General features: G+C 38.0%; 5 protein-coding genes and 3 long non-coding RNA genes across 20 annotated transcripts in view; 4 read left to right on the forward strand and 4 right to left on the reverse strand.

The window, feature by feature from the left end:
• The window catches only part of Pax (paxillin), a 38,766-nt gene extending 31,812 nt beyond the window's left edge, over nucleotides 1–6,954 (reverse strand). Inside the window, exons 1-3 of one of the 7 annotated variants that reach the window (XM_071717549.1) lie at nucleotides 3,267–3,439; nucleotides 2,779–2,892; nucleotides 576–879 (exon numbers count right to left, since the gene is read on the reverse strand). In XM_071717549.1, coding sequence (XP_071573650.1) covers nucleotides 576–669 — 94 coding nt within the window. In that variant the 5' untranslated portion in view covers nucleotides 670–879; nucleotides 2,779–2,892; nucleotides 3,267–3,439. Of the gene's footprint in view, nucleotides 1–575; nucleotides 2,183–2,778; nucleotides 2,893–3,266; nucleotides 3,440–6,770 lie in introns of those variants that run through there. The other 6 variants (XM_071717550.1, XM_071717557.1, XM_071717553.1 and 3 more) reach the window with 6 other exon arrangements.
• On the forward strand, nucleotides 3,888–6,164 carry LOC139779267 (uncharacterized). The gene is made up of 2 exons (XR_011719843.1): nucleotides 3,888–5,123; nucleotides 5,232–6,164. It is a non-coding gene; the product is annotated as an uncharacterized lncRNA (long non-coding RNA).
• A 236-nt stretch (nucleotides 6,955–7,190) lies between the features above and the next one.
• LOC139779257 (RING-type E3 ubiquitin-protein ligase PPIL2) lies at nucleotides 7,191–12,835 on the reverse strand. The gene is made up of 9 exons (XM_071717561.1): nucleotides 12,379–12,835; nucleotides 11,908–12,277; nucleotides 11,612–11,777; nucleotides 11,379–11,530; nucleotides 11,175–11,298; nucleotides 10,941–11,089; nucleotides 8,093–8,244; nucleotides 7,679–8,011; nucleotides 7,191–7,600 (listed from the first exon to the last, which is right to left on the reverse strand). The coding sequence occupies exons 1-9, from the start codon at nucleotides 12,408–12,410 to the stop codon at nucleotides 7,510–7,512; spliced, it is 1,569 nt and encodes a 522-aa protein (XP_071573662.1). The 5' UTR covers nucleotides 12,411–12,835; the 3' UTR covers nucleotides 7,191–7,509.
• A 94-nt stretch (nucleotides 12,836–12,929) lies between these two features.
• LOC139779260 (THAP domain-containing protein 1-like) lies at nucleotides 12,930–13,907 on the reverse strand. Its single transcript, XM_071717567.1, has 2 exons — nucleotides 13,754–13,907; nucleotides 12,930–13,678 (listed from the first exon to the last, which is right to left on the reverse strand). The coding sequence occupies exons 1-2, from the start codon at nucleotides 13,904–13,906 to the stop codon at nucleotides 12,956–12,958; spliced, it is 876 nt and encodes a 291-aa protein (XP_071573668.1). The 5' UTR covers nucleotide 13,907; the 3' UTR covers nucleotides 12,930–12,955.
• A 371-nt stretch (nucleotides 13,908–14,278) lies between these two features.
• On the forward strand, nucleotides 14,279–15,787 carry Mrpl11 (mitochondrial ribosomal protein L11). The gene is made up of 3 exons (XM_071717568.1): nucleotides 14,279–14,414; nucleotides 14,715–14,904; nucleotides 15,422–15,787. Exons 1-3 carry the CDS (start codon nucleotides 14,280–14,282, stop codon nucleotides 15,682–15,684), a joined length of 588 nt encoding a protein of 195 aa, XP_071573669.1. The 5' UTR covers nucleotide 14,279; the 3' UTR covers nucleotides 15,685–15,787.
• Nucleotides 15,774–18,618, reverse strand: Adck1 (aarF domain containing kinase 1). Of its 3 annotated transcripts, XM_071717564.1 has the most exons (4): nucleotides 18,492–18,618; nucleotides 18,257–18,402; nucleotides 17,874–18,073; nucleotides 15,774–17,672 (listed from the first exon to the last, which is right to left on the reverse strand). In XM_071717564.1, exon 4 carries the CDS (start codon nucleotides 17,650–17,652, stop codon nucleotides 16,084–16,086), a length of 1,569 nt encoding a protein of 522 aa, XP_071573665.1. In that variant the 5' UTR covers nucleotides 17,653–17,672; nucleotides 17,874–18,073; nucleotides 18,257–18,402; nucleotides 18,492–18,618; the 3' UTR covers nucleotides 15,774–16,083. The 3 variants fall into 3 exon arrangements, with proteins under 3 accessions (XP_071573665.1, XP_071573666.1, XP_071573664.1); XM_071717565.1 differs by lacking the exons at nucleotides 17,874–18,073; nucleotides 18,492–18,618 and having other exon boundaries at nucleotides 18,257–18,389; XM_071717563.1 differs by lacking the exons at nucleotides 18,257–18,402; nucleotides 18,492–18,618 and having other exon boundaries at nucleotides 17,874–18,172.
• Nucleotides 18,260–22,346, forward strand: LOC139779264 (uncharacterized). Of its 5 annotated transcripts, none has more exons than XR_011719836.1 (6): nucleotides 18,260–18,274; nucleotides 18,372–19,046; nucleotides 19,190–19,571; nucleotides 19,673–19,824; nucleotides 19,900–20,114; nucleotides 20,273–22,346. It is a non-coding gene; the product is annotated as an uncharacterized lncRNA (long non-coding RNA). The 5 variants fall into 5 exon arrangements; XR_011719838.1 differs by lacking the exon at nucleotides 18,260–18,274 and having other exon boundaries at nucleotides 18,623–19,046; nucleotides 19,190–19,332; nucleotides 19,415–19,571; XR_011719839.1 differs by lacking the exon at nucleotides 18,260–18,274 and having other exon boundaries at nucleotides 18,623–19,046; nucleotides 20,277–22,346.
• Nucleotides 22,347–24,239: 1,893 nt separating this feature from the next.
• On the forward strand, nucleotides 24,240–25,667 carry LOC139779247 (uncharacterized). Its single transcript, XR_011719834.1, has 2 exons — nucleotides 24,240–24,379; nucleotides 24,570–25,667. It is a non-coding gene; the product is annotated as an uncharacterized lncRNA (long non-coding RNA).
• The last annotated feature ends 429 nt before the right edge of the window (nucleotides 25,668–26,096 follow it).

Genomic DNA, 26,096 nt, shown 5'->3' on the forward strand with positions numbered 1-26,096 from the left:
AATGGCTTTATAGAATTGCAAATATCTTTTACATAATTAAAGTCCGCACAAAAATCTAAGGTAACAAACGCGATTTTATATCAAAAACACCAAAAAATTAAAAATATTACTTATTTTGGCACATACAGCTGTCACCTGACGACAATATTTGCTTAAAACAAAAATTCTGCAGTTTATACATACATAATGTTTATCATCCTCCCTTGGGAAAACATGTAGGAATAATATCGTGCAAGTAGAAGTAAGATTCAATGCGTACAAAAAAAGATCCATCGAAATTTTATTTTAGTAATGCAAATACGGATGCAGGATGACAAGAAGAGCAGCAACAGTAGTTGCCGGATCTTGCGAGAGATGGCGAGCAATCGAACAAGGACAGATGTCATTTCGTTAGACAAAGACAGATATAGGGAAAACAAAATTAAAAAGGTTGACATTATCGACATCGAGGAAGTTCGCCTGTCACTGCAGGATCCCCTTAAAGCCTTAAAGCATCAATTCATTCTTTCGGGAAAGATCGAGCATTCGCGTTGTTGTCATTCTTTCGGGGCGAACGTCCCGTTTGAGAAACTTACATCCAGGAGGCGAGCCCTTCTTCATGGTGATCCTATAGGGCTGATAAGTGTCACCCGGATCCACCTTGCCGTACATCGTCCGATCCATCGCCATCTTCGCTCTAAACTTACGTGCGCACGTACACACTCGCGTAGGAGGAATTGGATGCGCGTGCGTACGCGTGCACGTGTTCACTCACGTGGCGATCGTCGAGTAAACGGTGACATAAGCCTCCCTCCCGTCACCCCGGGGAGATAATTACGGTACTCGTTGTTGCGTGACGGCGAATTGACGCTAATTTAACGGGTTGGCGCGATAGGAAGACTAGCTTTCCCAAACGTACAAGTTACAAGTTAATAACGAGGCACTTCATCTTTTATTGAGATTCTTACTCGCGTATAAAATAAAAAAAACTTGCGACATGGTAAGAAAAAGAGATGTAAAAAATGAAAAAAAATCTGTAATAGGTAACAATGAATACGGTTCAAGTCGTATTTCTTCCTCCTAGATCTCTCGACAGTGATCAATCGCGGAGATAATATTTCGCAAGAATAAACGTTTGTTTTCCTATCAGTCTTTGCGACTACGGGGAGGGCAACGAACTCTAGAATATTTAGAAGTAAGAGCGTAAGGAAGAAATGAAGCGTCCCGAAGCACTGTGTTGAGCGAAATGATTTACTCGACGGTTCAGCGGAAGAGCTTGGTCCTTAACTGTATTAGTAAGGTTCAAGTGGACCACAAGGCTAATTTTAACACCGCGTAAATTTCACTCGGGCCACCTCACGGAGTTCTCTTCGGGGAAATCAATAGATTGTGATAACGCACGTCAGCAACTCGATTTATTCGATAACTGTTGCTATATGCAGATTTCAGTAAGATAGAAGGTGACTTTAAAGTTTCTCACACTTCACCATCAGGTTGAGCGATAACTATGGCTTTTCTTTCAAGACTTAGGAAATGTATTTTCCCATTAATCAATGCAATTGAACGACGTTCGAGACTAGAAGTCGATCGGAAAGAGAATCGTTTCCACGGATGGGGAGTTTCAAAGAGGAACACCTGTGTAACGCGCGTCCGCTATCGTGATCATACGATTCCACGCGAACGAAATTTGCACCGAGGCATTTCCGTGACGGATTATTTGTTGAAATGGAATCAGACGACTCGATGTAATTCCCCTCCGAAACGCGAATCTCAGAGTAACGAGGCAGACACGCGGACGCGCGGTGGAGAACGCGACGGGAAATTTGTTGCGACTGCACGAGCAACACGGACGCGCGACTCTTTGGTGACGGTGCCGCCGCGCCGGCTTGGTGAACGCCGGCGAATAAGAGCAAGACGAGACGCCACGCGCGCGGCGCGGGTATATTTCCGGCGCTCACCCGCGCCCAGTGTCACAGAAAGAGCTCTCTTTCGGTCTCTTTGGTCCTGGCCGCTGTCTCCGCTTTCATAGAAAAGGAAACGTCGGAGGGGAGGGGAGGAGAGGGATACAGAAAATCGCCGCGGGAAAGATGGGTAGAGCAAGAGAGAAAGAGAAGAGAGAGATGACCAAGAAAGGGCAGGTAAATAAATAGATGAAGAAAGAGAGAGGGAAATTGGACAGCAAAGGGAAGACAAATGTGGATATAGAGAGAAAGACGAGACGTCGCGACGCCACGAGAGACAAGAACGGAGAAAAAGAGAGAGAGAGAGAGAGAGAGAGAGAGAGAGAGAGAGAGAGAGAGAGAGAGAGAGAGAGAGAGAGAGAGAGAGAGAGAGAGAGAGAGAGAGAGAGAGAGAGAGAGAGAGAGAGAAAAGAGACCCTGGTGCATAATATCCCGTGGCTTCTGGAAACTCTAGATTGATAACGACGAAATCCAAATCCGTCGATTTATTCCCGGAGCAATAAGAATACCTATATATATCGATCAGATACGGCATATCGAGTCGCCGTATGCTAACATTGCTATCGTTATCAGGGTTACCGTGTTATCAGCCTGAATATCCCGCCGACCCCTAAAGATTAGCGCGCTCCGCGAATTAAGTACGCGACATTGATCTCTCGCGAGGAAGACTCGTTACGTCACGTACGTCATCATTTAATTAAAGGAATCTCTCATTTACGGTGAACGGTTCAACATTGGGTAACATAGGAACGGGTAACATTGTAACAAGTACGACTCGATTTATATCCACGTGAAATAGTGATTAGATTCTCGACATATCGACAATGTTTAAGATTACGATGTTTAAACGGCAAAGAAGGTGCGGTGGATCAGAGTTTTTTCTTTCGGACGTGTCGCCATGTCGCTAAGTAACGTTAGCAACCGTGAATAGACGTCGAGCAGAAATTCAAAACTGTGCAGAAATATCGTTCACTTTCAGCTATTCTCATCGGAATGCGCATATGCGGCTCTTTCGTATTTACTCGAAATACACATTACTAATACCCTTCCCTCTCTAATTTAATCTTCATAAGCTGTTGGAACTGACTTTCTACTAGAATCCAAACTGTGACCCATACCTCCCTATTATACAATTTATCGCAAGGACATTTAAAAAATCCAAATTTTGGAAAATAAACTAAATCACGTATTGTAAAATAAAGTCAATAAATATTGAGAATACAAATTAATTTCTATTTTAATTAGAAGTTAGTAAATTTTATGATGGGTCCAAAATGATCCTTGACAGCCTATGAAAATTATACATTTTTTCATATATAAATCTACCATAAATTCTGTATCGTGCACAAGGGTTTTCTCTCCGATTGTCCGGGATTATCTTTCAAGCACCTGACGTCTCGTATTTCCGATCCGCGGGTAAAATGTAACGTCCTTTCTCACGTCACGAATGTACCGAGTTGCGACACCATAACGAGTGCGTGACAAACTAATGTGCAGCTGGTATAACACTGATGCAACGAGGCCTCCTCGCCATATAGGAGTACGAGATAATAGTCGCGATCGCGACCATGCCCCTCCAGCTTCTCGTGACTTTCCTCCCCATTCTCGTCGCGGACATTCAGCACGCTTTATCCGCGAATCTCTACGCGGACTCGCGATGATGTTAGCAACTTGGAAACGAGTCGGAAGCCGGCAAAACGAGAGAGCCTTTCGGTGGTCACACGGATAGGATTAATCTCCCCCACAATGCACGTCATTACATTTATATAATAGATATAATTTAAAATAACTTCTAATAACATAATTATTTCTGGTAAATGTTTGAAAGTAGGTACTACTCCACCAAGAACCGCGGTTTTTTGTAGCAACCAACAAAACAAGCTATGAAAAAAAATATATATATATATGTATATATATATATATATATATATATATATATATAAAGGAAGATGTCCTGACTGACTGACTGACTCATCAACGCCCAGCCCAAACCCCTGAACCGAATTTTTACCAAAAGTATATGAAATAGGGGTAGAATTTTCCGGGGAGTGCCACTATGTGTATAGTTTTTTGTTACCCATTTTCTGGAAACCGGTTTTTCTAATTTTTCTAATTTTTCGGGAAATAATTGATCGAATTTTAAAGAATTGTATATAAAACAGGGGTAGAATTTCCCGAGGAGTGCTATAAACTGTATAGTTTTTCGTTACCGATCTTTTTGGGAACCGGTATCTTTTTGGAAATCGGTTACGAAATTTTTCCAATTTTTTAGGAAATAATTGAGTGAATCTCAAAGAATTGTATACGACGGAATTGAACTTCAGTCGATAAAAAAGTAATATTTTTCAATTTATAGCATTTTAGAGAGAGAGAGAGACTATTTGCGTGTCTTATTACATATATCCTCCGGGGCGAAGCCCGGGTAACCAGCTAGTACACACACACACACACACACACACACACACACACACACACACACACACACACACACACACACACAAGTTTTTATAGCTTGTTTTGTTAATTATTTAAAAAAACCGTGGTTCTTGGTGGAGTAGTATCTACTTTCAAACATTTACCTTATTTCCGATGATAAATTAATAAAAATAATAATAGTTCAAGTTTCGAAAAATTAAAAACGAAGGATGTACAAAAGGGGGTTAACGAACCAAGGTGTACGCACTAATAATGTATTAATAAATAATGCGAACAAACGTTTCGCCCTGTAATAAGATCATCTTCATTGTGATATAACAATAACCGTCACATGTGTAGAACTGTAAAGGAATCGATTTTTGTTAGGAACAGAAAGATTGAGAATAAAAATAAAAAAGCTGGTATTAGTTATATATTATAAATGAGAAAGAGAAGAGTATATACAAGAAGCAATAGAAACGTAGAGAAAGATAATTGTTAATAAAATAATAATTTAAAATAATTTCTTGCTTTTTAACCCTTCACCCGTATACCTGGGTCGTTTTCGTCCGGGCGAAAATCAAATGTAGTTGTAACTTTTGAAAACGGGTAGAGGGCGCCACTGCGCATCCGTAAAAAAAGTTATGCTCCCCGAGAACCCGCCTACCGAATTTCAAGGCGCCAGCCCCCTCCGGCCGTCACAGGAGACACGTCAATTCTTGAAAGGACGAAAACGACCCAGGTTTGCGGCGAACGTTGCCCAAAAACGTAAGTAATTTTTTTGTGTTTTTCGTTTTAAAGTGTTCATTGTGTCCGTAGAAGTCTCATAAAAACATCTGACCGCGAAAAAAAAATTACAAAAATGTTTTTGTTCAGTTTTTCGACAAAAATGGCGCAGCGGTCGGTCGAGGAAGTGTCAAGAATATTGCGTCATCACGAGGAGGTCGAATATTTCGGTGGCGGCGACTCCGAAGATGAAATCGATGATGTCGAGGACCAGGGAAGTGACGGTTCCGAGATGATTACTACGAAATTTGGGGCTAATTTATTGGCAATTTTAAGGTTGCAAACTTAAGCATTTAATTTCAAAATAATTGCATGCAATATTTTTTTTATGAAAGGTACGTTTTTCCCCTTCAATTTCCGTTTTGATTCATTTCGATATCTTTATTTGTCTTAAAGTTATGATTTTTTGAGTAAACAAATGATTTTACCCCTAGTTACTCCATTTTTTTAATACAAATTATGTGAAAAAATTAAATTGTTTATAATTTTATGATTGATACTTCAAATTGAAGGTTTGAATTACCTCCATGAATTTTTTAAGATTTTTTGTAACACTTTAACACTTAAAAAAAACGTCAGGACGAAAACGACCCATGTTGGCGGCGTAAAGGTGCCAAAAAAACGTATGCGGGTGAAGGGTTAACTATACGCGTGCTTCGTATAAACTGTGTGAACACAATGTCTCAAATCGAAACATAACACGTTAAAGACGTCATATCATGAGATGTCTTGAAGACGTTTTAATGACATCTTTAAGATGTCATATGGCCATGAGATTTGAGACATGGGCCTAGTTTACACCGGACCGTTTGATACGCGTACCAAGTACTATATCCGTATCAAATCTCGGGTTATCCCGGTGTAAACCGAAATTTGATACGAATTTGATACGGATACAGTACTTGGTACGCGTATCAAACGGTCGGTGTAAACTAGGCCATGCATGTTGTCTGGGAAAGATTTGATATAAAAAACTGGCGCCAATTTGTAGTTGTCAATAAAATTCGATTCCTTGAGACTCTATTATTCTGCATTTACTGCTTATTTACTGCATTATGCAGTAAAATATATATAACGGTATTCGTTGCTGAACGACAGTATAGTATTTCAATCTCGCGTCAAGATACACGCGTCTCAAAGCAATGACATCTTCGATAAACGCTCAGAGAAGAGGGGAACGACGATATTCATACCCCAACAAAATTCCAGCACTCCTACCTGGCGAATGGAAACGGGAGCGCATCTCGAACTGTCAACGTTCTTAATGATAGCATAACGGTGCTGTGCGCGCTTCCGAATGCTAATAATAAGAACCAACGTTCCTGTATACATACACTGCGGACGCAAACGAATACGTCTCAAAGTGCCAATCACGGTCTTCGATAAAAAACAAACAGAAGAAAACGTAACCTCGATTCCAGGAAACGTCTTTGACAGGTGCGAATGGAAACGAGCGTCGCTCGACGAAAGAGTACCTATCTAGCGCTCGGCGACGTGGGTGTCCACGCGATCGTGGACCGACGAGCCGCAGCATCCCCACGTCGCGTTGTCCTTGTGACAGGCGAACTAGGCGCGCCAGTGGGAGGTTAACTCGGCGTCTGGCCGGATCTTTCCGGGAACTTTACTCACCCAGGTCATCCATGATGCGAGCCAGGAAGACGGGACCTCCGTCCCACAAAATTCCAGAGTATTGCGGCCGCCTTCGCCTCCGCCTCCGCCTCCGCCCGCCTGAAAAGGTCGTGCCGATCGAGAAAACGCGGCCCTCACGTCACCGCGCACTGGACAACTCACTCCGCTCACTCGCGGTACTCGCACGCCCGCGCGGCGAACGTCAAACATGGAGGCTCCGGCTCCGGTCCTCGACCGGACCAGGAGCCGCCCTAGGCGTCGCGGAGCCCCCGAGCGTATCTGAGCAAAGACTTTTATCCAGAAAATATAAAATAGCACGAGTTACATACCCTAAATCGAGTAATCTCATGAAGCGCGGTAAATTTAGTGCGAAATTAAATCTAAATTTAACTTTAAATTAAAATTTGCGACAAGAAATGATTATTAATTTAATAAAAATTCTTTATTTAATTTCTCGTTGGTATATCTTAATCTTTTTTAAGGATTATATTTTCGACAATCGGGGAATCACATATTTACATTACATGCAATAATCAATGTTCCTCATTTTGTATGAGTTATATACTATTCGATTTTTGTCTTTTAACTCCTTAATAAGGACTTTGGAATGCCAGAGGCTTTACGTATATACAGCAAACTGTCAGAAAAATGATATATATATATATATATATATATATAGTGAACTAGATTATGTAAATGTGCTATATACATTTGTTATTCTAAGTATTTTAATAATCCATTAGAAGGTGAAAGAGGAGAAATCTCCGTACGACTGCGACGGGACCTTCTTCTTTTTTGCAGGCTCCGCGTTTCCGCCCCATTTGTCCAATCTGGAAATCAAATAAAAGGTCGCGTAAACGGACGAAGCTGACAAATCTCGATTCGCGAAGGTGCGATAGAGATCTTACTTTTCCTGCTCCAATTTCACATATTTTCCTATGCCCGAGCGATAGACCTTCTGGGTGTCGTTTTTATCCGTTTTGCCCGCCGATTTACTCTGACTCGCTTCTTGGGCTAATCGTTCGGCTTCGGCGACTCGTTCCGCGGCGAGCTGATCGTCGGCTTCCTGAAAAGGATCCACGAAAACCTGGACCGCCTGGATAACTATGTCTTCTATCGGTCGATCTTTATTGTCTACCTCCACTCTTTCCATCGCGTTCAACGTGTCTAAGCCTCCGACGATCTTCCCGAAGACTGTGTGCTTACGATCGAGATGTCTGCACGATCGGAACGTAATAAAACTGAAACAATACAAAATTCATAAGAAAAGTTATGGCGTAATTATGCAAAATACCAGTTCTTCGTTTTCTCTTTAATTTTACAATTGGGATCCGTTGGTGTTTGGACCTGAGTTTGCCATAGACAAAATGCCTCTGCCTTGATGAACCAGATTCGGCTTGAACTCGTCCTCAAACGGTTTGCCCCAAATAGATTTGCCGCCGTTTCCCGTGTTGGTCGGATCACCGCCCTGGATCTGCAGGAAAACGGAATATTTCGATCGTTTCGTGAAATAAAAAAGTCAAAACAAGAAAGTAAAAAAAGGAACGTGCGAAAGAACCTCGCCCAAAATGGGCCATTGGTGCACAACATTGTATCATATGCTATTTTGTAGGTATTGTTGTGTACGTCACTAGAAAAATAAGTTTAGGTTCTAGAATGGGCGAAAGAAGTTATGACCGGTTTAGTTAGTCCAGGTCTACAATAGGTGTTTTAAGTCCTAAGCCTTAAGAAATTGACCAATCACAGTCGATTATTTTCCTCGAATTCGAATGTGATTGATCAATTTCTTAAGGCTTAAGGCTTAAAACACCTATTGTAGACCCGAACTTACCAGTCTTAAAGGCCATTGCACGTAACAAAGTTTTAGTCATAATCGTAAGGCCGTAAGAAAATAGACCAATCACAGTCGATTATTCTCCTTGAGCTCGAGGAATAATCGAGTGTGATTGGTCTATTTTCTTACGACCTTACGATTATGACTAAAACTTTGTTACGTGCAATGGCCTTAAGGCTCCTGGTACTCGCCGCTTCTATTCTTGTTTAATGACGTCAGAAGCGAGAAACGTTGAGAATTGACACGTTGAGAATTCTTGCGTGCCATTTCCAAATAAAAAGATATTTGCATAAAATAACACTTCAGATCACTTCAGCACACTTTGAAAATCCTACTCCGAGGTCCCTTTCCCTTAACCTTTAATAAACAGCTGTAAAATAAATGTAATATAAAGCCTCAAAGGAAAGAGATAAACCTCGGAGTATTTTCGAAGTGTACTGAAATGATCTGAAGTGTTATTTTATGCAAATATCTTTTTATTTGGAAATGACACGCAAGAATTCTCAACGTGTCAATTCTTACTATTTCTCGCTTCTGATGTCATTAAGGAGGTTCGCCTATTACTTTGGAGTCAAAAATGCGATTGAATAATAATGTCATTACAGCGATCCCGAATTATATGCAATATTAGTATAATGAATTGTTGATGCTAGTTATGTGCTATATTCTTCGTAAATTATTAGTGTATAGAATATTAACAAATATATGCCGAAGTATGAGAGCGTCAACGACTCGGGAACGTTGTCAGGTACTTATTAGCCAACATTATAAAGTAAAAGAAAAATCACAAACAATTTATAAAAACCTATATGAACAATTGTCAGAGAATACTAAAGACTTAAAATGATTAATACATTGATGATTGCGTGTCGTGGATTCATGATTAGTGGTTAAACACTGTTTGTGAGGTTGGGTTCGCATCAGCTATTGCGTTGCCAATGGCAACGTCTGTCATTACTAATTCGATCCACGAGGTAAAAGTAACTTCTTGGCAATAAAGCTTTAAATCCACACGGTAAAATCCGATTTTTAAAGTTTTTATGCAATCCTTGATAAATTAATAAACAGCTATACGAGTCAAGCGCGGTACGTGGTGCGCAAGTAAAGAAATTAATAGTTACAGAAGTAACGAATTACAATGTATATAATATACATATACATATATTCCAACTTAATAAACTGCGCGCCGATTATTTGTCGGACTTGAAATACAGTTATCGTTGGAACATTAATACCCTTCCCTCCCCGGAATTAAATCAACGCGATTTAATTATTTTAAAAAACTGTAAAGAATATTCGATAGCTGTGTTTCAAGTCCGACAAATAATCGGCGCGCAGTTTATTAAGTTAGAATATATGTATATGTATATTATATACATTGTAATTCGTTACTTCTGTAACTATTAATTTCTTTACTTGCGCACCACGTACCGCGCTTGACTCGTATAGCTGTTTATTAATTTGTTGACATTTTCACGAGTCTAATGACATATTTGCAATCCTTGATGTTTCATCTGTCAAATGCTAGTTTTTCAAAGTCCTAAGTTGGCTAAGTGTGTGCTAAATCAGTGATCATTTACCTCAGAGCGACCGTTTCTCATGAGGCGATAGGCTCAAAGTGGTCAACTTCTGAATATTACAAAAAAACTATACGGTCAATATTGCTTAACTTTTGGGATTATTTGCGTAAAGTGTTTATGTAAATCATATAAAAAAATTATAATTAAGACTCTAAGTTGACTTTCGACTAATAAGCGAACTTCCTTAAACAAGGATAGAAGCGGCGAGTACCAGGAGCCTAATACCTATTCATTATTATCTTCATCGTTAGAACTGTCAGAAAATGATATAAAAATATCTTCAATATGCTCAGATAGCAGCTTAATTCTTGCGTTTGAGTTTTTTTATTTTTTAACCGAAAAGTGCAAACCAGCCGCAGGCCTGAGTCTTAACCGAACAAATCAGTAAGTTTGTTCGTTAGCGCCATCACCACGGGAAAGTGCCCTAGGCGCAAAGGAAGTCTGAACGATATTATAAAATATATTTTATATAAAATTAGTAATATTATAATATTTAAGTTAAACAGTGCAAAATTTTTAATGCCAATTGCTAATCTTACATATGGTAATACACGAAATTCATGCCCAAGAAAGTCTTTTCCCACGTTTTTGAGACTTTGAGACCATGTTATTATTATTTTTATCAACCTCCTCACAAATGCATGCATATAAAAGTGTGTGTTTATAGCCCAAAACCTTTTAATAAAGTGGGTGAGGTTCTTTAATTCTCGAAATGCATTTGAATTAAATGCTCGCCGTCGTGCTCAGTGTACTTGCCATAAAATTCCGTATCGACCTGTGAAACTTCGTGCCGTCATAATAACAGTTCTGGCAGTGCTTCGTGAAATTCTCGCAGGTTTTCGGAACCAAGTCACAGTGGAGTTCAAGATTCAAAGCCCCGAAGTTCGTGAGTAATCTCACATATCCTAAGTGAAAAAAGATAAACGAGAATAAATAAGAATTATTTCTACTTTCGCGGGTTCGAGCGACAATCGGCGCAACCACGATTACCTTTCTTCTTGATCCTCTCGTAACGTACCAGATCTTCTGCGATTACAGCTGCCTGATGGGTAGTCTCTGCCGGCATTATTGTCGAAGTAAATCCTGCAGCAACCGCACCGGTGGAATAGTGCGCCTAAATAATGCAAGTACAATTAAATAAGGAAGTTACTTCTCCGACATTCGGAGGAAAATTCTTGCAAACAATATACGAACAGCGTTAAATTTGTCAGCCTTCTGTGTAGATGCCTCATCTTTTTCGTTTTTCGACGGCTTGTAGTCTCTCTCCAATTCCGCCAGGATCTCTTTAGTCTCTGCCGATACGGTTTTTAATTTTGCATTTGGATTGTTCCTTTCTCTTACAGTCTCTGAAAAATATCGTTCATATACATATAGCTTACAAAAATAGAGAACTGTAGAACTAATTCCTTTTGAATTACAAAGTCTACCTTCATCTTCTACTCTTATGTTATTTTTAATGTGATGGAACGTGGACAGATTAAATTTCATTGCATTATTCGGATCCTGAATCGTAATAATATCCTTGCGTGTGAATGGTTGATCGTTTATCAAATCTTTCCAATTCCCAGTTTTTATATTCAACTGTTCAACAGCCTGAAAGAATAATTAAAGAATAATTCTCTTGTTATATTTTGTACAAAGAGTTATTAAATAAAATAGCCTCTAAAGTGAGATAAATTAATTTAAAAAAAAAAATACAAATATTTATACTTTATACACTTGCCTCGTGGGAGAATACATTTCCCGTGGTTTTAATGGCGACAATGTGCGAATGTTTCGTGAACAATTTAAAAAGTACAGGGCATTGGTATTCACCCTGTGGATTCTTGTAAAAATTCAATTTGATTAGACTTTTAGCGTCCAGTGGTTTCCCCGTTACCGGATTGTGCCTGTATTGCTTTATATACTGCAAAATAGCTTCTAGTTCATACACATTGCCATGTGGGTCACAGTAGGGATGCTCGAAGGGCTGCAGAGACAAGCAGCAATGATCGTACGGCAATCGTCTGAACGTCTTCTCCTCACTCGTTTCCAGATTTGTTCCAGATTTCCTCCCGCCATACAACGTCGACCACTCCGTGTACGTTAAGTACCTGAGAAATCAAAAGCTTGTTAGACGATTGGAAAGCAAGAGCCAAATACCTTTATAGTCAGAATGTGATAAAGTGGTTATGTGGACAATAAAGCAACTCACATCTTATCCTTCTGATGCTGGCGTTTCCCCATTTTGAAGTAGCTCTACTGTCTTACACAAGAAAATATCGCAGCAATGTGAAACAAATAATCGAAGAACTAACCGAACATCTCACAAATGATAAAACTCCGTATTTTTCGGATACTCGTTGCTTATGATTCGTCCATCGAATAGTTAACGTATATAGCGATGGAAGTCTTGTCGAGACTTCCGACTCTATTGGTCCACTTTGAATTGGAACAAACATGGCGGAATTGACCGCGATGTTCAATAACACAACGCTTTTTTAATTTAAAAAAAAAATGTAAAAAAAACCGCTTATTCTAAAAAGATTACTATTCTAAATCATTCAAATATTTATAACATTATACTTCTAACAGAGACAACTTTACGAATCCCATCGAAACTATTGAAGATACAAAATAAGAAATTATACATATGTCGAAATTTCTTTTTTTTGCATGAAAATCAATTCATTTGTCGTGCGTTTAAAACTATATACCGCAACATGCAAGATACTCGTTACAATACAAGAAAAATAAAAAAACCTATATGCTTAAGTCTTCGAAGTTTTATTTTACACGTCTTCGTGTAACTCAACATTGTTCATTTTCCTTCGAAGGGTTCGTTCCGAGGGCAAAGGAATATTTTGTTCTAAAATCTGTTGGTACCCGACGCTACCACACGTAAGCCTCAGCCGAATAGCCCGCTTAATCGTCTCATCAGACCATTCTCGGCTCACTCCCTGATTGATGAGAGCCTTAATCTGATCCTCATTGAAAATCTCTCTCAATCTAATCTTTAACTTGTCGTAAGTTTGGCTTTCTTCTCTCAGTTTCCTCAAGCGTTTCTTTAAAATCTTTCCGCATCTGTAACTCTTTTTTATTATCCTGTTAAACAATTCCTCGCGCCTTTTCATAGCGTCCTGAAGTTTCTTGCATTCACTTTCGCTCTTTGTCAACAGATGCGTCAATTCCTCACATCGTTTCTTCCAATCCGTCTCTTCTTTCATGTTCACAGATGCAAGCATGCTTGAAGAATCCTTTGATTGTTCATTCTTCAGTTGTTCAATATTGTCAGAATGCAATTGATATTGAAAATTTATCTTAACTTTTCCTTCGTCCGTCAGACTCGCGATGAGCATGTTTACGACATTGTTGTCTTTATTAAAGTTTTCCAATGAAGCAGGAAAGTCGTCCGGCACAGAATGAGACGCAAAAATCGTGGGCACAGCGTTCAATTTCAGTTTGCGCTTGCCGTCACAACGGTCCTTCTCCCACATGTTCTTGGCAAAGTGCGCCTGTTCGAAAACGGATAAATTTCTTATTGATCATTCTACAACCGACACAAGATACAAGATCCAAGAAAATCATACCTCGCATACGCGACTGTTGACACTGGGTTCCCAGTTCGGTATACCAATATTGGCGATCCATCGTTCTCTTCGCTCGCGATTCGTAGGGAAGCTTCTCAATGAAAATCCCTTGGTCGTCGAGTTGCTGCAACCAGGGACGCAGCAGCCAGCCATTCCCGTATTTCCCGTGTAGACTGTAGACTTGATCGAAAAAAAAAAAGAAAAAAAAAACAACGACGCGAACTGCACGCCTGCCGCCGTAGTTTTCGCTCTGAAAGCCACTAGTGGATCTTCGTCGTAAAAAGCGAAAAGCGATGCTTTCCTCGCGCGTCTCGTAACGACCGATGCGACGTTTGTCGCGCCTCACAAAACTGACAACAACTAAAGGAATTCTGCCTGTAGTAGTGCCTGTCCGTGTTTACCTTCTCGTTCTCGGTTGTGCGGTGCGTGCTCCTCGATCCTCGATCAGGTTAGGTTAGGTTAGATTTTCGGAGAGTTTGGACGGTTCTTAGTTTAGGGTGTTCGGACAGCCACAACAGTTATAAAGATGTCGAAGACAATGGGAAGAATGAAAATGGGTAGGAAACTGATCGAGAAGATCGATCACTCGTCGAAGCTGCGTGCGGATATTCCCGCGGGGATGGCGTCGTCCGCGCCGCCGCTTGGATCCCAGCTCGGACAGGTTAGGATCGCGAATACCACTGTATATTATTTTATAATACCACTGAATATTAATTTATAATAATACTGTATATCAGTTTATAACACCGCTGTATATTTTTTTATAACATCGCTGTATATTAGTTTATAATTAATACCGCTGAATATCAGTAGAATGTTCGATTTCTTTGCTTGTTTGCAGGAGTTTATCACACTTCCCAGATTCCAATTTTAATCTTCTTTACCGTTAATCATGCGAAGTTTGCGAGATCTGTTCCGGTCTTCAACACGCGACGTTTAACATGAGTGACTTTGATTTCAGAGGAATATCAACATTGAGAACTTCTGTAAAGACTTCAATAAGAGAACAGCCAACATCAAGGAGGGCATTCCTTTACCGTGTCGCGTGAAGGTGCATTCAGACAGAACGTACGATCTGGTGATCCACAAGCCGCCAACGACGTACTACTTGAAACAGGCTGCTGGGATAGAGAAAGGAAAGATAAAGAAAGGTACGCATACAAATCCCTAGTAAGCAAACTGCCTGCAGTATTACAGCATATTTGCTCAGATATCGCAACAGATCTGGTATCATCTGCATTAAACTCATGTTTTGCTGACAGAGCCTATCGATATAGTCTGATAGCAGATTGTTGGCAGAAACCGAGCAGAATCTGTCATTTCGTAAACATTTAAGTGAAATAAACAATTTGAATGGTTATGAAATGACAGATTCTGCTCAGTTTCTACAATCAATCTGCGATTATATTCTGTTAGCAAATTCTGTTATATTTCTGCTGGCATTCTATCAACAGAATTCACAGCAGATACTTTTGAAATCTGTTCTCGACAGATTTGGCTATCCAGGTCCTTCCCTTTAATTTGATTCTTAATTTCTTCTTGGTTCTTAATTTATCGTTTTGTCCTCGAGTTGTAAACTAATTGTCGTAGTCTCTTGATACTTCAACAAAAATAATTTAACATACAAAAAAATAATGAAAATGAATTCATGAGTATTTTCTTTCGTAGGTGAAGTAGCTGGCAAAATAACTCTGAAACATTTATACGAGATCGCCAAGATCAAGATAGAGGATCCACCCAATGCGTTGCTGACTCTAGAGCGGATGTGTGAATTGATAATCGGCACTGCTCGCACATGCGGCATCGAGATCGTGCGCGATATAGACCCGGTAGAGTACGCGCAATTCCTGAAGGATAGGGAAGCAGCAATCGCGGAGTATCAGGAGCAGCTTCGATTAGCTAAAGAGAGCAAAGTACTCAGAACAAACTAATTTGTAACTAGGATATCTAAACCTTTGTCTCTATTGTAATTATTGTATATATACAGATATAAATATAAATATAAAATAAAAAGCGCGAGAATCTTTCGACAAAGGTACGTTTATTTAAAAAAATATAAGTTTGAATGCAAATAATTTAATCTTCTCCAATGGTGTTGACTAATTTAAGAGGTAGACTGACGTATAAAAAGAATGAATAAAATGTACATATTTTACAAGTTAGTATATACAGAGTATCGAATTATGCTTATCTATATTATTAGTAAAAAAGATTTCTGTAGGACTTTTTTGGGAAAAAGAACTTTCTGGTTTAAAAAATAGACTTTCCAGGGAGCAACAATTCATATCTAATCGTATTAAAAACGCATTTAGTCTAAACGAAAGCCTTCATTAAAACGGGTAAAAATCTTTCGTCCATAGAGAATTGACCGAGTTGTTCAGGTCGAAGTGTATCAAGCCTAGGTACACATAATAGAACGACAACTTGAGAAGCGCCCAGCGCTCCGCCAACGATATCCAGCATTTATCCCACACATTTGAGCATTGCCTGAGCTTCTCGCTGTATACGGAACGCACGCAACACTTGGACATCTCCATCATGGCCGACATTCTGAACTGAGTGCGCAGCGAGTACTCGATACCGCGCATCAGATCGTTGGTCTTGAGGATCAGCAGCATCTGCCGGTTGACGCGATCCAACACGGTGCTGATTTGCGGCAGCAAGTTCGGGATGTTCTGCTGAAACATATCCTTCTCATGGATATTATAACGAGTTTTACGTACGCCCGACATGATGGTGTCCCATGTTCTACCCGACACCATGCATGAAAGAAGACCGTAGTAATCGGCGACACCGAGACGCGTGCAGTATTCCTTCATAGCCACCCGATCGCCGTCGAGGATCGCCAGCCACAGTTTTGAGTAGTCCCAGCGGAACTGATCGGACAGATTAGCGTAGAGACCGTGATCCAGTAAGATAATCTCCGCCTGGGAGTCGCGATTGCGCACCAGGATGTTACCAGGATGCGGATCCGAGTGAACAAAACCCTCGATGAAGATCATTTGGCTATACAGTCGACCAAGCTTGCTGCTGACCTCGTACGGATTCAGCTGATGGGCGCGCATGTACTCCAGATCGTTCACCTGTCCGCCGTCCAGGAACTCCATCGTGAGTACGCGAGACGACGACGCGTCCCAGTGTATCTTTGGTACTTTCAGCCATTGATAGTTGCTGAAAATCCTCTGCACTTTTTCGGCGTTCCTGCCTTCAAGGGCAAAATCCAACTCCTGTGGGACGTTTCTTTTCGTCTCACTGACTAGCCAGTCAAACTTAAAATCCGGAAACACCAATGACGTGATGCTGACCAAAGCCGACATGGTTTTGATGTCGATGTAAGAGTTGCTCTTGACAGCGCGATGCTGCACCTTCACAGCCACTACATCGCCGTTTCTCAGCACAGCTCTGTGCACCTGCGCGAGGCTGGCAGTGCCCAGGGGTTCCGGATCGATGCTCTGAAATATCTCATACGGATCTTTCTTAAAGTCCTCCTTGATCACGGTCAGAACATCCTTGAACGAGGACTGAGGCGCGGAACTATGCAACACCCGCATGGTGTGTACATACTCCTGAGGAAGCAGGTAGTCCAATGCACCTACATGCTGTCCCACCTTGATGTACACCCCCTTGTTGGTGCAGCAGAGCTTCAATAGTTTCTGCGCCCCATACTTGTGAACGTTCGATTTCAGCTCCAAATATTCCGTCGACGACTTGTCCAACTTGCTGTCATACAATTCCCTCTTGTAATGACGGCCTATCTCGAATACCGTGAGCGCAGCACGGCCTAGCCTTACAATGCCAATGGCACCGACGTCATACTCGTTTACCCTGAGAGATGCCAAAGTACCCAACCCGATCGTCCCAATAGCGGCGGCTTTGAGCAGCCTTCTGGATGTCAACATTGCCACTTGATTGACAATTCCTACAAGAGGTCCTTGCTTTAAATTCCCAACAAAGTTGAAACGCATCATAATAATTTTAATCGAAAAAAACAACGAAATTAGCATATTCTTTCTTAGGATACATTACAAACGTTACATAAGCATAACTAATAAGTGTAACTAATAACGTTGCATAAATATAATTAATAAAGCATAATTATAAAATTGCATAATGCACTAACCTATTAAAGAGTATAAAGTAACGATTAAAAATCCTCATAAATTCGCGTGACACGAGAACGGCGTCCCGTGGCATCAAATCCAGCGATCGAGGAATATTTCGGGAAGCGGTTAAGCTAACCTCATCGTAGCCTACATATCTCCCGAGGCGAGTCTTTACCAAATTCTGTGCCAACTTTGTTACACACTTTTGGTCAATATCCTAAATATACGATACTTTCACTAACGGTCGCTAAATAGTTGGATCAACCCGGGTTTATCGGTCCTCGGTTCAACCACGTGGACGAAAACGCGTCAATAGAAAATTAGATAACCGTAGATAATCGTAGATAACCTACTAATACGAGATTTTTTTTCGGAGCAATGGCCGGAGTGCAAAACTTACCTTTATCATCAAGAGAAGGTAAAAAAAAGCGCCAAGTATACGCGTTCCGTATTAACTGTATTCTATTTGTATTTTTTACCACAAAAACAACGATATTACGGTAATTATGAATAAGGAGAGGGACTTCCTCACCGATTTAGCTGAAACTTCACAGTTTTGTGTATTTTGGTGCGTAAAACATGAATCTATATAAGTTAAAATTATCGCTCTCAATTAGGAAAAAAGTATAAAGTACCAAAGTTGACAGTTGCGTGATGGTTAGGATGTCTGTCATTTATTATACTTTGTATTTATAGACTTTTCAATATGCCAATTATTTTTTGCTTTTAAAAAAGCATAATAACTCTATTTCTATCTTTTTTTTAAACAAGAAACATAAATTATTATTTTCTTTGGAAAATATGCAGTTTTGTTGTACCGAATATATGCCATAATATATCGAATCCTATATAAAAAAATCCATGTGGACGCGAGAAGTTGGCCCGTGGTCGAGTCGTATTGTTGCACCTTTTCCGCGTGCGTGATTGGCCGGTCGAAGCCGGTGATCGAGATCGCGAGATTCGTGCGAGCTTCGTGCGTGTGTGTCGTGATGTGACAGCTCGCGTCGTGTCGTTAAGAGGTTAATATATTATGCTGGCAACATGGACATTGTAATTTTGTATTAAAAAAGGAAAAGGATGTTTCTGAGAAATACATTTGTTACATATGTCAAAATCCATATCGACTACGGCCGTCTCTAAGAAATATTATCACGATCAGAACTGTGGATTAAGGAAGGAAAATTGTCAAGGTAATTTATTTATTAATATATTTACATTTATATATTTTGATTGTGCGTATATTTTGATTGTGCGTATAATTATAATTATTTATATATAGTAATCTGTTTATACGTTATTTATTGTTTTATATAAATGTGATGACTTATTACAGAGAGCGAAGGGGTGATGATGATGATTAACGGCGAACTGGTAAAAGTAGAACAACTTCGGAGAAAAAAAATAATAAATTGCACATGTGGTTTTATGGAAGAGGACGGTTTAATGATCTCTGTCTCTGCTGGCAACATGGACATTGTAATTTTATTGAAAAAACTGGTAAAAGTAGAACAACTTCGGAGAAAAGAAATAATAAATTGCACATGTGGTTTTATGGAAGAGGACGGTTTAATGATCTCTGTCTCTGCTGGCAACATGGACATTGTAATTTTATTGAAAAGGAAAAGGATGTTCCTGAGAAATACATTTGTTGCATATGTCAAAACTAAGAAATATTATCACGATCAAGACTGGATTAAGGAAGGAAAATTGTTAAGGTAATTTATTAATTAATATATTTACATCTATATTTAGATTGTGCGTGTGGTTATAATTAGTAATCTGTTTATATGTTATTTATTGATTTTTTAATTTGCAGCTTGTCTAACCGAACTCGAAAATCAGTATAAGATAAATCAAAGGACTGCAATGTTGAAGCGTTCTTATGACTTGGTTGCTGCACTTCTACAAATTCAACAACTTCTTCACAGTCTGCGCGTAAAAATCAACGTGGCACATTAAGTTGTAAAGGTATACGTCTGCCTTCTTGGAAAAGTTTTTTTGTCTGCATTATAACGACTAATTTGTTTGAATACGTTCTTTAAGATTACGTAGAGATACTTTGGACAGCAGTGAAGATTGCGTTCGGGATTTACTGCCAAGAGGCGGTTATCAGAGAGGTGCCGATAATTCGGGATATATGAGTGGCAAACAAGGTCGTTTTCCAACCCAGCGTAGAGATCGTAGAGACGAATATCGTCGTACTACTGATGACGAAGACACTGTTTTAAACAGCCAAGACGTTTCAAGCATTGATAAAGGTAATAATAATAATACTTATTGATCGCGCGTGTGCGTGCGTGCGCGTGTACACGTGTGCGTGTGTACGTGTGAAAGACGTGCTTGATCGGTAGGCTGACGCGCATATTTGTATATATATATGAATACATTTAGAGTTAATCTATATACATTTGTTTAGGCAGTAATGCCGGCCCATGCGACTAATCGACCATGAATAGCAAGGAAGGAACACCCGTGAACGACGTATCTACGTTTAACAACAGTTCGCAAGGATCTAAAGGCCAAAAAGAACATCGGTCTCATCCTCCTCGTATGCAGCAGAGCAATAAGCCTAAAGAAGCTCTTGTTAATGGTACAGTGGCTGAGCAACTACGTTGCGTTGTCGCTAATCGTCAATCGCTACTAACGTTGCTATGTTATACCTGATGAGAGTTATTAATTCCCAGCTCGTAATGTGACGCATACCGATACAAGGACTACACGATTATGGAACGCGACATGATTAGTCTACGCTCGTTGTTAAGACTGTTTGTTACCGACATAAGAATACGACAGTCGTTTAAGAAATCGTCATTCTCTTTAAACACATTTAAGGACACCTAATATTAATATCCATGCATGGTTTAGTTTAATGATGGTAATTACACTGTCATGTTTGATATACGGATACATTCATTAGGAGATAGAGGAGTAGCATTTGGTAAGAAGGATTCCTTGATTGTGCCTCATTTTTATACCAAACTTCTAATTTATGTGGATGTACCGTATGGTATATCTTGGTCACTCGTTAATGTTTAACGATCCAATATTAGACTGGATAACGTGCGGCTTGTACGTCAATTATTGCTCTGGATAGATTTTTCATCTAGATATGTCGCTCAGTACTTACACAATATATACAATTTGGTATTCGCAATGTGATGTTCTGGTATCGTTCCGATATCGAGTTTATTTAATTTAGCTTAATAGAGTCTTAATCCGATGGGCAAATTATTCAACATACTTTTCACGAATGTTCCGTATTGAGGTAAAATATGTATTGTTGCTTTGATACTTTATTACTTTATTACTTGATCCGATAATTTCGTTGATTATTTTGATACGCGCTGTCGGAGGTGATTATGAAAACCGAAAAACGAATGCGACATAACTAAGATGTAACTTGATGCGGCACAAGGAAAATGGATTTCTGTTATTATTTAATCGTAACAATGGTAGGCGGCAGCTTCAAGAAATTCTGGTTCAAAGGTGTTCCTCTCTATTTACTTGAGAAAATTTAGTTTTTGATTTACGATTATTAGTAGAGTTATTTAACAACATTAGATTTTTACGTTTTAAAGCTGTGTTGATTAATAGCATTATGATGATGACAAAAATCATTTGTTCGAATCTAACATGATCAGATGTACATAAGGAATTGATTTTTATTTCCGAATACACTTTTCATGTAATTTAGCGTCTTTTCTTTCTTTTTTTCTCTTTTTTCTTTTCTTTTAATTATATATATATATATATATATATATACATAAAATTAAAATAAATAAATATATATATATATATATATATATAATTAATATAAGTAAATCTATATATATATATATATATATAAATATATAAATATACATATATATTTTTACTTTTATTACAGTCTAAGCATACACTATATCAAACTTTAAGATTCGATATCGAGTTTTTTTCTGCATTGTTTCGTATGATTTAACCCTTAAATGCCACACCTCTCAAGAATCTCGTAAATGACACATGGGGTCTGAAAGACCCCAGCATGAAAAATGTCTCCTTACTTATTGATTTTTTGATATTTAGTTATGAAAATTATTTTCAATGTTGTTCAAGGCTTAGAAAAGAGAATAAAATGCTTATATTGTTAAAATTTCAATTTCAACATAGTATAAAAAATTAAGATCGCCAACAGTTAAAATATTGGCTCCAAAATAAAAAAATAAAAATAATAAATAAATAAATATGAGCTCCATTTTTGGCGGGAACATTTGAAAATATATCATTCTAAAGGGTCTGGGGTCCGTTGGACCCCGGGTGGCATTTAAGGGTTAAAAAGAATGTAAATTTATACTTAGTAATACCAATGTATGATGTACCAGAGAGAAAGAATGATACATGTTTTATGATATCTAGCTAAAGTACAGACTTAGTGCATACCTTTATTACTATAATACTACTTACAATTAGTTGAAATGTGGATATGTGAACAAATAAACTAGCTTTTTACTATACTAAGCTATAAAATAGATATGATTAATTGTTTTAAATTGATTATCAACATTTATTAAAAATCAGTTATCAATTTAAAACAGTTGTTTCTTCTTCCGGATATGATAATAACTAATAAGACGTATCTCATGAATTTTGCAAAAACACATGGCGGTTGATGCAATATATCGACACCTAACAAAATAGCTGTCATTTTATCTGAATATTCTTATGGTAGCCAAAAAACTGAGATATATTCTCTAACTTGCTTGTTTCCGATATATTGTATTGATTGTAATTTGATCATAATTTAAAAATAAAACATTTCTGTACGTAAACTGGCAATTAGTACAATAAACCTTGAATTTCCTTTAATATAAACGATGCGATATATGAATACGATTATGAGCTTATTTTGATCAAACTTAAGGCCATTGCACGTAACAAAGATTCAGCCATAATCGTAAGGTCGTAAAAAAATAAACCAATCATAATCGATTATTCTCCTTGCGTTTGAAGAATAATCGAGTGTGATTGGTCTATTTTCTTATGGCCTTACAATTATGACTAATGGCCTCTGCCCACAGGACGCGGAAACGCTTACTGCGCAGCAAGGAGCGACGCGGTAACCAAGCAACGTGTCACTTTTCTGTAAGAACCAAAAGTTTATTAGCTACCGTGTCGCTTCTTGCCGCGCGGCAAGCGTTTCCGTGTTCTGTGGGCAGAAGCCATAAAAGTCTATCCAGACAAACTTGCATAGGTGCATAACCATATGCATAAAGAAACGGATTGGTCTATTTCCTTATGCACATGCATATGGACCAATCAATTCTCTTATGCTTATGTTTATGCGCTATGCAAGTTTGTCTGGATTGACCTTTAAACTTTGTTATGTGCAATAGCCTTTAAGGGCTCGGACACACAGTTTTTCGTAACAGTAACAGAAAGTTTCGACCAATCGCGTTGCTTGAGTCGGGAACGTATGTACGACCGTATGTTCCCGAATCGAACAAAGCGATTGGTCGAAACTTTACTGTTACGAAAAGTGTGTGTCCGGGGCTTAAAGATCTTTAAGTGGGGAGCACACACTTCTGCACAACGCATAATGCGTAAGCATAAGAAAATTGATTGGTCCATACACATGTGCATAAGGAAATAGACCAATAAATTTTCTTATGCTTACGCATTATGCGTTGTGCAGAAGTGTGTGCTCCCCGCTTCACACATAAAATCCCATAAAGACATAAAAGGTAATAAGCATAAGAAAATCGATCAATTTTAATCTAATATTTTCTTTTACTGGGATTACGGACAGCACAATACTTGATTGGGATTGGTCGATTTTCTTACACTTACATTTTACGTCTTTTCGGGATTTTATGTGTATAGGAAGTTTTAATAAAGATTTTTAAGGCTCCCTTTTTTGCACTTTTTCAGCCAGTAAGCTAGGTAGACCTACACAATATTTATTAAGTTTTAGACAAATCGGTGAGGAAGCCACTTTTCTTCATAATTACCCGAAGATTTATTTAAATTATAAAATAGCGACTTTTCTCAAATAAAAATTACAAGAAAATGTTATCCTCAAATGATATCCAATTACGACAACAAGTAAGGAATTACACAGCCTAAAACCAAAGGAGAGTATACGAGACAATGCAATAAAATTTTATATGTAACAAAAACAGATGGAGTTATCCTGTATGGTTAAAATATTGCAAAAATATTGGAGATACTGATTGAAAAAGTGCAGAAAGAAGTAGAAAGATATATAATATTTGAAAGAGATTACATATTATTTTTTAATCATGTTAAATGAATAAAGCATTAAAAAGTATAAAATAAAAAAATTTTTTAATAAAACCGACTTCAAAAAAGCTCTAAAAAGTAAGAAAAAATGTAAAGCTTTTTTATTTTTAAAATTTTTTCTTATTTTTTTTAGATAACTGTCAAGTCTTCCGATGGTCAAGATATTGTGTTGGAATCGTGTACGTTCTTTTGACAAAGAAGTTGCAACTATGTTTTTAAGCCATGTTAAAGAACACGGTCAAGCAACGTGAGTTGTATCTTGCATATTTAAGAATCTTAACACGTTGAAAAGATTACAGCATTTAAAGTAAATTTTTGTATAGCGTAGTGAGTGTGCAAAGCACAGAAAAATCTAAATCGTGACCTATATTAGCATTAAATACAGTAGAATTGATGCGAGTTGCAAGTACTAAGACAATTATATATAACGATTTCAGATGGTACGACGGCTTTTTTATTTTTTAAGTTAATGCTGATGAATGGAAAAGTCTATAAGCATATTGCGGACAAGATGATGCCTAATCAGGATATAGCCACGAAAAAGAAAGATATGCGCATGGCAGGGAAATTAGCGCTATTCACAGGCCTTGTAAGTATATTTAGTAACAACGAGGATTCTTTGAATTGAGCTCTGTCTTAAAATCGCATCAATTGAAGTGAATCCACTGCTCAGTGCTGAAATTATACGATTTTATCCGTCACAACGAATAGACCAAGAGGAATGCTTTTTCCAGTCGATGGTTTCGAATGTTGCTGACGTATCTATTTCGTTGCAAATGCATCATTATGAAATGATGATCGGTAGTAAATGAGGGATATGTGAATTAAAAAGATGTGTACATTAACTAAACAGTATCTTTGTATGATTACAAACTATCTTTATCTAATTTTTTAGTGACAATGTCCGAATAATTTGCGTTAGTATTTCTGTGTAAAAAAAATATGACGATTATATTACAGTATATCTGATGATTTTAATATAATTATAGAGGTAGGGTGTCTAAATTGTTATCGTTCCATCCAAATGTAGCTTTTATATTATTCGGATAGTATCGATATTTTATGCTGCTTATAAACAAGTAAAAAGTATTTTAAGACACTTGTATCGTTTCCAGAATATAAAAACTTGTGTTTAGATTACAGATATACGTTTTGGGTACTGGCATATCTATTTCGTTGCAAATGTATCATTATGAAATGATGATGGGTAATAAATGAGAGATATGTGAATTAAAAATGTGTACATTACCTAACCCTTCATCTGATTTTTTAATTTTAGTAGTGACAATGTCCGAATAATTTTGCGTTAGTATTCCTGTGTAAAAAAATATGACGATTATACGATTATACTACAGTATATCTGGAAAATGTTAGAAAATGAAACAATTGTTTAAAGGTATCTTGTATATCATAGCATCTATTTGCTTCGCCTGTATGGAATGTTAATAACGCGTAAGATAATATAATCATTAAAGTAATATTTCTTAAATGTATATTTCATACTTAATTTTATTTCATAAATACTATCACATTTATTCCTATGAGTCGTTTTCATTTATTACGCTATTATGATTTTAACATAATTATAGAGGTAGGATGTGTAAATTATTACCGTTTCATCCAAATGTAGCTTTTATAGTATTATTTATATTTATTGTATCGATACCTTAAACTGTTTATAAAAAAGTAAAAAGTATTTTAAGACGAGAGAAAGATATAGAGATAGAAAAAGAAGAAAGAAGGAGAAGAGAAGAAACAATAAAGAGAAAGGTATAATATATTATAAAAATATTTATTATATTGCAAATATATTTAAATTTATATATTAGTTAACTTCTTTATATACACTACCGCTCATTAATTTCAATATACAACAGATTCGTTGATTCTCTGTAAAGGATGAACATCATATAATACGTGTTTTGCACAGAAATGAATGCACTTGCTGTTATAAACATTTCACT

Source organism: Temnothorax nylanderi, unplaced genomic scaffold, assembly GCF_030848795.1.
Source record: "Temnothorax nylanderi isolate EJ_2023f unplaced genomic scaffold, tnyl_v1.0 TNYL_tig0216_pilon, whole genome shotgun sequence".
Classification (NCBI taxonomy): Eukaryota; Metazoa; Arthropoda; class Insecta; order Hymenoptera; family Formicidae; genus Temnothorax; species Temnothorax nylanderi.

Excerpts from the sequence above, each read along its gene's own strand:
- LOC139779257 (XM_071717561.1), bottom strand. The coding sequence starts at position 12,410 with ATGGGGAAACGCCAGCATCAGAAGGATAAGAT. Across the intron at positions 11,778-11,907 it reads GAAATGTATTCTCCCACGAG|GCTGTTGAACAGTTGAATAT; the intron begins GCAAGTGTATAA and ends TTATTCTTTCAG. Across the intron at positions 7,601-7,678 it reads GTGAAATTGGAGCAGGAAAA|ATTGGACAAATGGGGCGGAA; the intron begins GTAAGATCTCTA and ends TTTGATTTCCAG.
- LOC139779260 (XM_071717567.1), bottom strand. The coding sequence starts at position 13,906 with ATGGCTGGCTGCTGCGTCCCTGGTTGCAGCAACTCGACGACCAAGGGA. Across the intron at positions 13,679-13,753 it reads TCAACAGTCGCGTATGCGAG|GCGCACTTTGCCAAGAACAT; the intron begins GTATGATTTTCT and ends GTTTTCGAACAG.
- Mrpl11 (XM_071717568.1), top strand. The coding sequence starts at position 14,280 with ATGTCGAAGACAATGGGAAGAATGAAAATGGGTAGGAAACTGATCGAG. Across the intron at positions 14,415-14,714 it reads TTGGATCCCAGCTCGGACAG|AGGAATATCAACATTGAGAA; the intron begins GTTAGGATCGCG and ends CTTTGATTTCAG. Across the intron at positions 14,905-15,421 it reads GAAAGGAAAGATAAAGAAAG|GTGAAGTAGCTGGCAAAATA; the intron begins GTACGCATACAA and ends TTTCTTTCGTAG.
- Adck1 (XM_071717564.1), bottom strand. The coding sequence starts at position 17,652 with ATGTTGACATCCAGAAGGCTGCTCAAAGCCGCCGCTATTGGGACGATC.